Source organism: Anguilla anguilla, chromosome 17 (genome assembly GCF_013347855.1).
Source record: "Anguilla anguilla isolate fAngAng1 chromosome 17, fAngAng1.pri, whole genome shotgun sequence".
Lineage (NCBI taxonomy): Eukaryota > Metazoa > Chordata > Actinopteri > Anguilliformes > Anguillidae > Anguilla > Anguilla anguilla.
The window spans coordinates 5,641,610-5,654,514 of NC_049217.1; the positions used below are offsets into that span (position 1 = coordinate 5,641,610).

Sequence of the window (12,905 nt, forward strand, 5' to 3'; positions counted from 1 at the left end):
ATTAGTGTGGACAGACTTTGCAGAACGTCAACAAACAATTCATGTTTGTTACTGAACTACAAGATTCTGTCTCCTCTGTACATTATTATTGTTGGTAGTAGAACTAGTAGTAGAATCCATTATTACATCATTTATTCCAATGCTCTGATTTGAAGATGCATATCGCATGTCATAAGAGCTGTCATGGTAACATTCATGAAGCGCCCAGAGTGACAGACAGCTCCACTAATAGGCCTCGGGCCCCGCCCTCCTGGCAGGCACTGATTTTCAGACTCTTAATGTCTCTGGCATCACTAGCATGTGGTTGCTGAATGTTATTTCCTCCTATCAGCTGTCAAAGAGCGCAGAGCTCTTGGTGTGTGTGCTTAGGACTCACCCACGTCCTCTGCCTGCGCCTGAGACATCTCTGCATGAGAAAAATCACCATATCCTGAGTAATCGGGAGAAATTGTGTACCTAGAAGACAGACTGCTAGCATCCCTGGCGTTGCCAGCGCTGACTGTCGCTGGCGAGCCCCACAGTGACGGGTGACTGGCTGTAGGGGTAAAGCAGGGGCGTCAAACTGTGTCAATTGCAAAGCGCTTTGGATAAAAGCGCCGTATAAATGCGGTCCATTTACCATTTTACCATTCAAACCTCCGGTCCTGGAGGGCCGCTGTCTCTGCTGGTTTTAGCGATTTCCTTTCAATCTGTAGCCAGTTTGGGCCTTGGAAACGAGCTGTGCGGCCTCTTTAGCCAGCCAGTGACTTAATATTAAGCGCTTAAGTGAGGAACTCTTCAAACACAGGCAGATTCAGTGGCCATTCGGGCTTGGAGACAGGTCCCTTTTTTGGCGGGAAAGGCGTGTGCTGACCGCCGTGCTCCGATGCCCCTTGCAGGAGAGCTCCTGGGCAGTCTGCTCCAGGGAACGGTGCACTCCAAGCTGCTGTCCCAGCCCTTGCCCCAGCTGGAGCAGGAGGACCTGCAGCTCTGCTCCCTGGCCCTGGAGTGCCTGGCCCACCTCTTCAGCTGGATCCCCCTCTCCACCAGCATCACGCCCTCCCTCCTGGCCACCGTCTTCCACTTCGCCCGGTTCGGCTGCGACCTGCGGGGAGGCGGGGGCCTCAAGGGCAAGCTGGGGCCCTCCATCTACTCCTCCTCCTCCTCGTCCTCTTCCTCGCCCAACGGCGGCTCCACCGGGGGCCCGGTGAACGGCAGCACCACGCAGGCGCCGGGCGCGGGCCGCGCGGACCGGGCGCGGCTGGGCGTGCTGGCCATGACCTGCGTCAACGAGCTCATATCCAAGAACTGCGTGCCGCTGGACTTTGAGGAGTACCTCCTGCGCATGTTCCAGCAGACCTTCTTCCTGCTGCAGAAGCTGACGCGGGAGAACAACGCCCACACCGTCAAGAGCAGGCTGGAGGAGCTGGACGAGGGGTAAGGCCCCAACCGCGCCCCTGACACTCTCCACAGGGTCGCACCGTCCGGGGAACCGTGTATTAATGAGCTACAGCTTCCAGGAGCTGTAGCTCAGGTCAACAAAACATGGTAGAAACCTCAGCTAGCCTGTAGCCAGTAGCTAGTGAAATGGTGAAGGAAGGAGAAGTGGAGTGAGGGAGGATTCCTGGAAGCATTCGGCCTGCTGGGCGAGGCCAGACAAGCTTCCTCCTCGAGGGCTGGGTGATTAGGCAAGTCCCGTCCTGTCAGGATCGTTCTCCACTCCAAGCACCTGAAGGCACGTCTCTCTCTGGGCCGAGAGGTGCCGTCCCTCTGGAAGGGGGCTAGCTAGAATGCCCTCGTGGTGCTTTTGCGTATTGTACCTAGGGGGCGCCAACAGGTAGGCACTGCAGGTGAGTGACGGTGCATGCTTAGCCCCCATCCCTGCTGACTGATTTGTAATTTGGGCGAAGGCCGGGTCGGCTTCAGGTAAGGGCGTGGCTTCCTTTGGTAATTGCTGCTTTCCACCAATTGGCTGCAAGGTGACAGTTCAAAGGGCAGGTGATGGCAGTTTAAAGTGTGGGGGGCAGTCTAGCAGCTCTATACTAACTAAGAGCCACTGGCATCTGCAAACTTAGTCAGCAAAATATCCCACTAGCTCATGCTTCTGTTGGAATGTGGAAGTAGTGTGGAAGATGTGCTCTGAGCTTCTGTCCTTATGGCCAGGAAGCTGCAGTTTAGTATATACTGGATTATGTGGGTAATGGAATGTTTCAATGTGTAGCCTATGCAGTGGGGACCCATGGGTCTTTGGGTACTGTCAGAATGTTTGGTCTTCATGGATTTGTAAAATATTTACATTACATTCAAAATAATACGTGACACCGCTGGGATGTTATCACCTCGCACCTGATTGTGATAAACCACACCCAGTTTTAATCTCAGCCGTAAGAAAAAGGAAAAACTCCACGCGTACCGTACCAGGATGAACAGGTTATTCATTCATTCTGTGGTTACGCGCAAGTCTCCGAGACCACTGATCAGTAGGAACTCGGAGCAGTACGTCCGCGCACGCAGCTCGTGGGTTTCGTTGGCCTACCGCACCACTTTTAAATGCTTTTTCGTTGTTTGAGAATTCAAAATAAGTAGAAGAGCATTAGCACTGAGGCTAAGAAATACCAAGTGAGGCTGTCTTGGGAACTTGAGCAGATAAAGTACTAGGGCTGTGCGATGTAGCGAATCATGGTTGTTTAAGCGTAATACGAATCACTGCCATTGGGTGGTTTTCTTTAAACATACTTCACGCGGTAGTAAACAACCAAACATCAGAGGCCATTTGAAGTGCTTATGGGAAAAAAAAATACTGATGTCTATTGGGTGTTGATAAGACGTACAGCTTCTATGTGATAATGTGATTTTTTCTTTTGTCAATCATGGAATGGATGCTGCAAAGCCTTCCTGCTGATTGGCTGTCTTAGCCGCACCCAATAGATATCATGATGTTTTGTTTTTTTTATGCCTCCGCGACGGCACAGCCGTGGCCAGAGGCATTATGTTTTCAGGTTGTCCGTCCGTCCGTCCGTCCGTCCCGATTCTCGTGAACGCGATATCTTAGGAACGCCTTGAGGGAATTTCTTCAAATTTGGCACAAACGTCCACTTGGACTCAAGGATGAACTGATTAGATTTTGGTGGTCAAAGGTCAAGGTCACTGTGACCTCACGTCCGTCCCATTCTCTCGTGAACGCGATATCTCAGGAACACCTTGTGGAAATTTCTTCGAATTTGGCACAAACGTCCACTTGGACTCAAGGATGAACTGATTAGATTTTGGTGGTCAAAGGTCAAGGTCACTGTGACTTCACAAAACACGTTTTTAGCCATAACTCATAAGAATTCATACGCTAATTATGATTTTAAAAAAATTCACACAAATGTCTAATAGGATAAAATGATGAAGTGATGACATTTTATATCCAAACGGTCAAAGGTCAACTTCACTGTGACATCATAATGTTCTGCAAAAACACTTTTCTGCCCATTATTCAATACTGGTTGGCGGAGGCTTACAACCGCAGGGCGGTATTTCTAGTTTTTTCCTGGAAGCAAATTCCCATGGCCCCTGACGTTTCATTGACAACCAGGTGTGGTATGATGGTATTAGGTATGAGTAAAAAAAAATGATTACACATCCCATGACGGTGGTTCTTCTAATTACACTTAAAGCTCAATGACCATGAAGAAAATAACATTGGCTTAAATTATTGCTTTATTTGTTATTGATTCAGGGTGTAGGGCTATAACCGGTATATCATTGTAAAGCTTAGACTCTAATGCAAAAAACCTGTCTCGATCAGTAGCTAAAACAACTAGAGATGAAAAAGGAATGATAAAGCAGTCCTCTTCCTCAAAGGAGGACTGACATTGACAGCCCAGGTTGATAATTATGGTATTTTATCGTCTAATTACTGTCTGCGACAAGTCAAACAACTGCTAATACTACAGTAATGGAAATTACTTAATCAAAATCCCCCTCTGAGCCATAGGCAATCAATCCACTCTTTGTACATAGACTAGGAAAAGTTGATTCATTATTTCAATTGAGCTGAAAGTGCTTTCAGGAGCACTTGAAAATGTGTCTCTCTATGTATGTAAATAAAATTTCAAACGCGGTGAATAAATGATCTCAACTAGACATTCCAGTGCTGAGTAAATTGCCTGAAAGCAAGCTATTACCTGAAGGAATTGACTCTCTCTGTGATCTACCCATTTGGTGAGGTTTTTGGGAGATTTGGGCCCACCTTTGGGAAAACGGATGTCAAATTTTACCGCTTTGTTCAGTTGACTCCAAACTCTTTCCTGGTGTTTTAGACATCCTGAGGTACGGTTGGAAGAAGAATTCTGGTTTTGTCCAGAATCAGAAGTACATGTATTCACTACAAAATTAAGAAAACTCGAAACGATTTTTGGATTTATTTTTTGTTTTTTAGAATGAATGTGTCCTGTATGTGAGGCTCCTGTAAGATCAGGGTTTGGTCATTTTGGTACAAATGTCCTCTTTATTTCAAGCTTTGAACCACGTCTGTGCTGTTTATAATTTTGCTGTTAATGGGGTTTATTTAAGACTGGGGACGGGGGCGGGGGGGGGGGGTCTTACAAAAAGCTGTGGGTTGTAAGTGGGTTTTAGGGGGTTATTTTATGTATCATTCAGCCCTAATAAGTACTGTGCTTGCAGTCAGCAGAATTTAATCACATTTAAGCTTTAATAGTGGAGCGTGTCACAGCAACACGTTTGATGGTTATTGCGATGCTTGATGGTGACGCGCTGTGGTAGGAGTGTGCTACTTCCTGCTGGTGAAGTGAAAATGTACACACATCAGATGCATGCACAGAGAGAGAAAGAGAGAGGATCTGGTTCCTATTTTAGTTGCCATTGCAAAGTTTATGTGTCCATTCTTGGGAAATTCGTTGGAGTTCTTTAAATTGGTTCACGTTATCTTCAAGGAACACTGGTTTTACATTGTTACAAGTTATTTATTCTTGTCTCCCCATTTGTTAAGGTCACACACATACCAGCTATAGCTCTGGTCTGGTCTGTGGAAAGGAACTCTGCATCACCTCTGTTATTTGCGCCCCCCCCCCCCACACACACACACATTTAAGATATTCATTTCAGCTGGCTGCCTGTTAATGTTTGCTTTCTGTCTAAATACTAATCAGATGGTCTATTGTGTTCTTATTCTTCCCTTTCTTACCCAGTTATGTGGAGAAGTTCACGGACTTCCTGCGGCTGTTTGTCAGTGTTCACCTGAGAAGGATAGAGTCCAACGCTCAGTTTCCTGTGGTGGAATTCCTCGCACTGCTCTTCAAATACACTTTCCACCAGGTACCTCACATGCTAATCATATACACTTTACACCAGGTACCGCACATGCTAATCATATACACTTTACACCAGGTACCGCACATGCTAATCATATACACTTTACACCAGGTACCTCACATGCTAATCATATACACTTTACACCAGGTACCGCACATGCTAATCATATACACTTTACACCAGGTACCGCACATGCTAATCATATACACTTTACACAAGGTACCGCACATGCTATTCATATACACTTTACACCAGGTACCGCACATGCTAATCATATACACTTTACACCAGGTACCGCACATGCTAATCATATACACTTTACACCAGGTACCGCACATGCTAATCATATACACTTTACACCAGGTACCTCACATGCTACTCATATACACTTTACACCAAGTACCTCACATGCTAATCATATACACTTTACACCAGGTACCGCACATGCCAAGAACTGTGCTGAAAGCAATAAGAAAAGCTTGTGTTTATACATGCAAAAAAATGTGCTATGATTTTACAGAAGGTTCCCTTTTCCAGTGAATATATGGAGTTTTGGGGTCTGTGTTAACAAAAAAAAAAACAATCTTTTTGCAGCCCACTCACGAAGGCTACTTTGCTTGCCTTGACATCTGGACCATCTTCTTGGACTACCTGACCACCAAAATAAAGAGCCGGCTTGCTGACAGAGACAGCGTGCTGAACAGGTAAAGGCAGAAACTTTAGGCAGTGTTTACAAGGGAAGACCATTTTGAATCGGTTTCACTTTCGTTGTGACCTTTGTGTGTGAGTGCGTCTGTTTGTAGAGAAAATTGTGTCTTGTGCAAATTGTTATTTTTGGTCCGCGTATTAAAAAGTGACTTCCACAGTGCATTCGAAGTGCTTTCCAAAAAGACACAGACACCATAACGAAAGCACCGGAATGTACACTTAGACACTCTGTAAAGGTTGCATTCAATGCACTGTATTGAATAGAGTTAACATAAAATAATAACATTCAAGATACTTTATTTTCCTTGTGAGGAACTTCTCGTGTGATGACGGAAAGATAGTCGGACAAGACAATCACACAACTCAAACAGTTACAAAGTTAAAGTATAAAAAGTATACAAGATACTAGAGTAAAAGAGTAGTGCAAAAGAATAGGTTAAAAATATAATAATCTGTTGTACATAGTATTTCAGTGTCTGATGTATGTAGGCACATAAGTGGACATGGTCTTAAGGTTCAGGACGCAGAATCTTAACCCTGTGCGATTTGGTCCCCCTTTACTTGTGACCTGTATTCCAAAGATGGTTGTGAGGTTGGACTGACCTTGGACAATTATCTTTCCGCTCGGTCAAACAGTCCTGTTCAGGGGGGGGTCAGGCTCACCCCCAGTCAGAGAACCAAATCAGGCAAAGACAACAAACTTGAGAAGTGATTCAATAAAGGAGCTGGAAAAAGATTTCAATTCTAAAGGAGTGTGTCCCGGAGAGAGATGTGTGCTCCTGCATTTCCATGACCAGTAACTTATTTTACTGTGGGCTGTACATTGAAGACTGAAACTCTTTTGGTTTTAACTACGGATGGGCAAAACTCGGAAAATCGCTAAGTGGTTACACTAAAAAAAAGAAAAAAAAAAGTGTTTACGTGTGTAAACAACAAGATTGTGTGGGGGTGAGATCATTTGCCGAATTTCAGTCTTCTTTAAGGCGAACGTGTTGAGAGGATACAATAGGCCTAATAAGGTGTTGAGTTTAATGAATCTTTTTTGCTACGTATATTCTACAAGAATTGGAAGGCAAAATATTAAATAAATGTTTTATATAATTAGCAACTAAGAAAATCAAGAAAGCTTTTCTTTAATAAGAATAGGAACACTGCTGGTCAGGTTTGTTGCCTAGTTTTGTCACACCTTGTTCAGAGTGGAAGCTCTCGTTGGTGTTTGCTGAGATGTGGTGTGGTTAGACTCGAGCTGTTAGCGTAGCCGCCGCGTAGCCGCACACTCGGTCACTGTTGAGTGTTTATACCTTGCATGACCTCACATTCTGTCAGTGCTGTTGGTGCTGGCTCAGCGCTGCAAAGTTTACATTTGACTTTGTTGGGCGGTTTACAGTAAGCGTGCCCATTATCAGACTTCCAAAGGAGAATTGACTGTGTTTACTGTGCTGACAGTGAGTCAGCGTGTTTTGATGAAGAGGCAATGCTATTGTCCCTGTAGCTCTGTTGCAGTCATTCTGATTCTGATTCTTTGGAATGCTACTACAACTTCTGAGTTGCAACAGCATTATGTAAGCCTTTGGTTTTCCATATATGGCGGATTGGTGTTGCTGGAAAGCCTATGTTGGTGTCATCGATGGTGTGGTACAGTGGGCCCTGAATAAAGATCTTGGTACACCATTTAAAAGTGAACAGTAGGTAATGCAAGCTACCTGTGAGTCTGCAGCCAGCTGTGCTGCAGTGCTTAAAGTGGTGTGGTAGGCCTGCAGAAATAATGCCAGCAGGGTCGTCGTTGTTATAGCTGTTCTGTTCCAATCGTCTTTCTTTGATTTGAGGTTTTTCTTTGATTCTTGGGTACATAAGGGGAAAAGTGGAATGGTTTGAGGAGGCTTTTTAACAGTCTCCTGCCTGCCGTTTGCCATCTCTCTACATTCACATGTTGCACCATTGTATGTTGGCATTATTGAACATGCTGTAAATGAGCAATTCAGATCCACGACTTCTGTGCTTAAAGCTTTATTTTATATTTATAAAGAAATGAATTCAGTTGTATTCATAATACAATGTTGAAAACCTAATAAATACACTGAGGTTACAAAAGATGTACATGCATCAGTGTTTATGTGTCAGTTTTTATGTGTGTGATTTTGTCTGTCTGTGTATGTGTGTGTATGAGAAGGTGAGAGACGGCGAGAGATCGTTTTCAATTAAGAATAATCAATTTAATCTGTCAAAAATCCCATTGGAATTCTGTATAAATGGTTGGACAGCATTGTCGTCTCAAAAGCAAGAAGGCCATGGGTTTGAATCTTGGCTTGGGGCCTTTCTGTGTGGAGTTTGCATGTTTTCCCCGTGTCCGCGTGGGTTTCCTCCGGGTACTCCGGTTTCCTCCCACAGTCCAAAGACATGTAGGTGGGCTAATTGGAGACGCTAAATTGCCCATAGGCATGAGTGTGTGAGTGAATGGTGTGTGTGCCCTGCAATAGATTGGCGGCCTGTCCAGGGTGTATTCCTGCCTCTCGCCCAATGCACGCTGGGATAGGCTCCAGCACCCCCCGTGACCCTGCCCAGGATAAGCGTGTATAGATAAGGATGGATGTATGATGTATGGTATGACTAAAAGTATCTGGACACCCCTTGGTCTGGGGCTGTTTTTCATGGTTTGGGCTAGGCCCCTTAGTTCTAGTGAAGGCAAATCTTAATGGCACAGCATACAATCACATTCTAAACAATTTTGTGCTTCCCCACCAGTTTAGGGAATGTCCTTTCCTGTTTCAGCATGACAGTGCCCCTGGGCACACAGCAAGGTCAATATAGAGATGGTTTTGTTGAGAAGGGTGAGGAAGAATTTAACTTGCCTGCACAGTGCCCTGACCTCAACACCATCCAACAACTTTAGGGTCAATTGGCCAACTGCGAGCCAGGCCTAATCACCCAATCAGTGTCCAACCTCACTAATGCTGTTCTGGCTGAATGGAAGCAAATCCCTGCAGCAATGCTCCAACATCTAGTATAGAGCCTTCCCAGAAGAGTGGAGGTTGTTATAGCAACAAAAGGGGGTCCAACTCTATATTAATGCCCATAATTTTGGATGAGATGTTGGATGTCTGGTGCCCACATACTTTTGGCCATGTAGTGGTAAATGGACTGCATTTATATAGCGCTTTTATCCAAAGCGCTTTACAATTGATGCCTCTCATTCACACACTCACACGCCAATGGCGAAAGGCAAGGTGTACCAATCAACTCGTTGGGAGCAACTAGGGGTTAGGTGTCTTGCTCAGGGACACTTCGACAAGTCCAGGGCGGGGGATCGAACCGGCAACCCTCCGACTGCCAGACAAGCGCTCTTACCTCCTGAGCTATGTGGCTACGGGTCCATATGGACCGTATTGATCGGGCCGTAGTATGCAGTGCGGTATCGGCTGACTGCCCGCCCCATTGCCCTGCAGGTATAAGGATGCCCTGGTGCTGCTCCTGAGGGAGGTTCTGAACAGGATCCAGTTCCGATACAACCAGGTCCAGCTGGAGGAGCTCGATGACGAGACGCTGGATGATGACGTGAGTGCAGATTCTTTATTCAAAAAGCACTTTTCACCTGAACTGTGTAGGATATCGAAGATTAATCCAGCAGGCATCTTCATGTCTCCCTGGTCTCTATAGCAACAGACAGAGTGGCAGCGGTACTTGAGGCAGAGTTTGGAGGTGGTTGCCAAGGTGATGGAGCTGCTACCCTCTCATGCCTTCTCTACACTGGTGAGTCCCGTCTACCAGGCCTACAGGGGACGAGAAGCCGGAGAGAGTTAGACGTGTGGTCTTTGTGAACTGGCGGAGTCTGCCTGTGTTAAAGAGTGGAATGTGTTAAGCACACTTAGCAGCTGGGTAGCTAGCGAGCGCGCTGCGCTGTGTACGGAAGAGGTGCTAACGCTACGCTCTCTGTGTGCCGTCCCAGTACCCAGTGCTGCAGGAGAACCTGGACGTGTACCTGGGACTGCAGCAGTTCATCGTCACCACCGGCACAGGTGAGGAGCAGCTTCACGTGAGCCGTGAAATTCGTTGTAGTGCACCAGGGTACACAACAACAGCTGGCCCGCTTCTCAATGAAAATACCTGCCTGATCTTCTGTGTGTTCTGATATTTTTAATGAGCTGCAGCTGGGGAATCTTAATGAAAATGTGGTCCATTTTTGGAGTGAACCAGAATTGGTGTTTTGAGCCGTTTATTTCTGAGAGATGGTAAATGGTAAATTGACTACATTTATATAGCGCTTTTATCCGAAGCGCTTTACAATAGATGCCTCTCATTCAGCCATTCACACACACCAAAGGTGAAATGCTGCCATGCAAGGCGCCAGTCAGCTCGTTGGGAGCAATTAGGGGTTAGCCGTCTTGCTCAGGGACACTTCGACACACCCAGGGCGGGGGATCGAACCGGCAGCCCTCCGACTGCCAAACAACCGCTCTTACATCCTGAGCTATGTTGCCCCCCAGAGAGATTAACAAAGGCCAGCGTGCCCGGCACTGATATAACATTCTTCAGTCGAGGAACATCGAAAGATTCCATTTGAGTACTGTACTGTTGGTGCTGCTTTTCTAACCCAGTTTTTTGTGTGTACGTTTGTCGCCCCCTACAGGCCGGAGGCTGAACATCACGGCGGAGAACGACTGCCGGCGGCTGCACTGCGCGCTGCGGGACCTGAGCTCCCTGCTGCAGGCGGTGGGGCGGCTGGCCGAGTACTTCATCGGCGACGTCTTCACCGCGCGCTTCAACGACGCCCTCACCGTGGTGGAGAGGTGAGGACCGGGCCCGGCGGCCTCCGCGCGTTTAAATCTGATCTTTATTCAAATAGGCGGCAGTGTAGTGTAACGGCTAAGGAGCTGGTCTTGTAACCTGAAGGTCGCAGGTTCGATTCCCCGGTAGGACACTGCCGTTGTACCCTTGAGCGAGAGGTACTTAACCTGCATTGCTTCAGTATATATCCAGCTGTATAATCGGACACAACGTAAGTCGCTCTGGATATGAGCGTCTGCTAAATGCCTGTAAATTAAGCTAAACTGTAAGCTAAATCAGAGAGCCGTCACGCGGCTTCTTCTCTGTGCCTGAGTGTAAAACCACTCCCCTGGCTCTCCAGCGCCTCCCCAGGAAGGAGGATAGAAGTGGAAACTGGCCCCCACTGTTTACAGTAGAAATTCAGAGAATCCTATCTGTTGCTGGTTTGTTATTCCAACTTTGTAGTTTCGGACAGTATGTATTGTATTTGATCAAAAAAATTTTTTTAAAAGACTCATTTGTTTGCAGTTGATTTTAGTATTGCAGTGAATTTCTTTAAGTATTTGCATTTATATTTTTGGATTTGGTTTTTGTTTCGGAGATGGACAGTGAGGTTTACATTTCATATTTTCCGTATGTATTTCTTAAAAATATGAATATAAAAAAATTATTGCAGCTTTCTTTTCATAGTTTTTTTTGTATTCTGTATCACATAGGCATAGAGAAATTCAGATATACGCTGCAGCCAAGGTTGTATCGTGGGGGGGGGGTTCCTATATGGCCAAAAATGGACACTTTTATTGCTAGTGTTTTGTTACCTGAATATTTATCAAATATCCTTCCACCAAAGGTCCATTACCATTCCTGGTAAATTTAGTGGAAATTTGAGACATCGAGTTCATCGATCATTCTGTTGGCTAATTCAGAGACTTGTCTCTCTTCAGCTTGGCAGACTGTCCATCTTGTAGACACTGTGTTTCCCTGTGTGTTAATCTGCCGGTGTGTGCTCTCTCCCCGCCCCCACCCCAGGCTGGTGGAGGTGACCTGCTACGGCTCCCAGATCAGCCTGTACGACCTGGAGACGGCCGTGCCGTCCGTGCTCAAGCCCGATCTCATCGACGTGTGAGTACCGGGGCCCCCCCGGGGGGTCCTCCTCACACACTGCGGCTCAAACCTGTCCCCCTGGAGCCAGCTTCGGGGGAGAGGGGCCCTTCCCGACGCTGCGTTTCTCAGCACGCCGTCACCTGTTCTAGCGCGTTCCAGGCGTAAGCGCAAGCCACACCGCTCTGGCTGCTGTTATGTGTGCAGAGATGACACGATCTATGGGGAGCACGCAGCAGTAACTGTAAATTGTGAAAAATCAACTTAGCCTTGTAAAAAAAAAAAAATGTGTGAGACTCAGAGCAAAATCGCTCAGTTAAATGTGTCACATTGCTCACAAAGCCGGCAAACGAACTTCAGGAAGTCTGTGCCTTTTCATGATTGGCGGATCTTTAAATATTCAGTAGTCCCTTTATTGCAGCACCGAGAATTAAAAGTAGTTTACATATTTACACAGGTTGAAATAAATCTTTTCACACAAGAAAGATGTGTAACTTTCAGGAAAAAAATCATCAATAAATTTGTGTTTCGGATGTAAAATATCAGCAGGTTGACTAAGACCGCAGACAGGTGGGCGGGTCCCTAGCTGTGTGTTTGTGTGTGAAACGCGACAGACAGACAGATGGATGGAAAGACAGACAGACAGACAGACAGACACACACATCCCTAGCCATGTGTTTGTGTGTCTCCAGGCACGCTCAGTCCCTGGCTGCCCTGCAGGCCTACTCCCATTGGCTGGCGCAGTTCTACAGCGAGGTGCAGCGGCAGAACCAGGCGCGCTTCATCAACCTCATCACCTCTGCCATGGACGCCACCGCCCCCCTCATCAGTGCCAAGGTACGTACGTCCTAAAACCCCCTCATTAGTGCCAAGGTACGTATGTCCCAACCCCCCCTCCAGCCCCCCTCATCAGTGCCAAGGTACGTACGTTAATGTTCAGTATTCGTTGACTATGAAGTATCTTATCTGAATAAAAAAAATTGCTTCCTCAATGAGACCCAAGTACTGCATATGTCAGCTAGGATTTCAAACAATTT

The 12,905-nt window shown here is 46.4% G+C and overlaps 1 protein-coding gene across 1 annotated transcript in view; it reads left to right on the top strand.

Annotated features, from left to right (window-relative positions):
• The window catches only part of xpo6 (exportin 6), a 41,596-nt gene that overhangs the window by 13,205 nt on the left and 15,486 nt on the right, over positions 1-12,905 (top strand). The window contains exons 7-15 of the mRNA XM_035398283.1: positions 879-1,416; positions 5,175-5,301; positions 5,893-6,002; positions 9,450-9,558; positions 9,661-9,753; positions 9,950-10,019; positions 10,631-10,790; positions 11,797-11,889; positions 12,561-12,705. Of these exons, the coding sequence (XP_035254174.1) occupies positions 879-1,416; positions 5,175-5,301; positions 5,893-6,002; positions 9,450-9,558; positions 9,661-9,753; positions 9,950-10,019; positions 10,631-10,790; positions 11,797-11,889; positions 12,561-12,705 (1,445 nt within the window). The remainder of the gene's footprint in view (positions 1-878; positions 1,417-5,174; positions 5,302-5,892; positions 6,003-9,449; positions 9,559-9,660; positions 9,754-9,949; positions 10,020-10,630; positions 10,791-11,796; positions 11,890-12,560; positions 12,706-12,905) is intronic.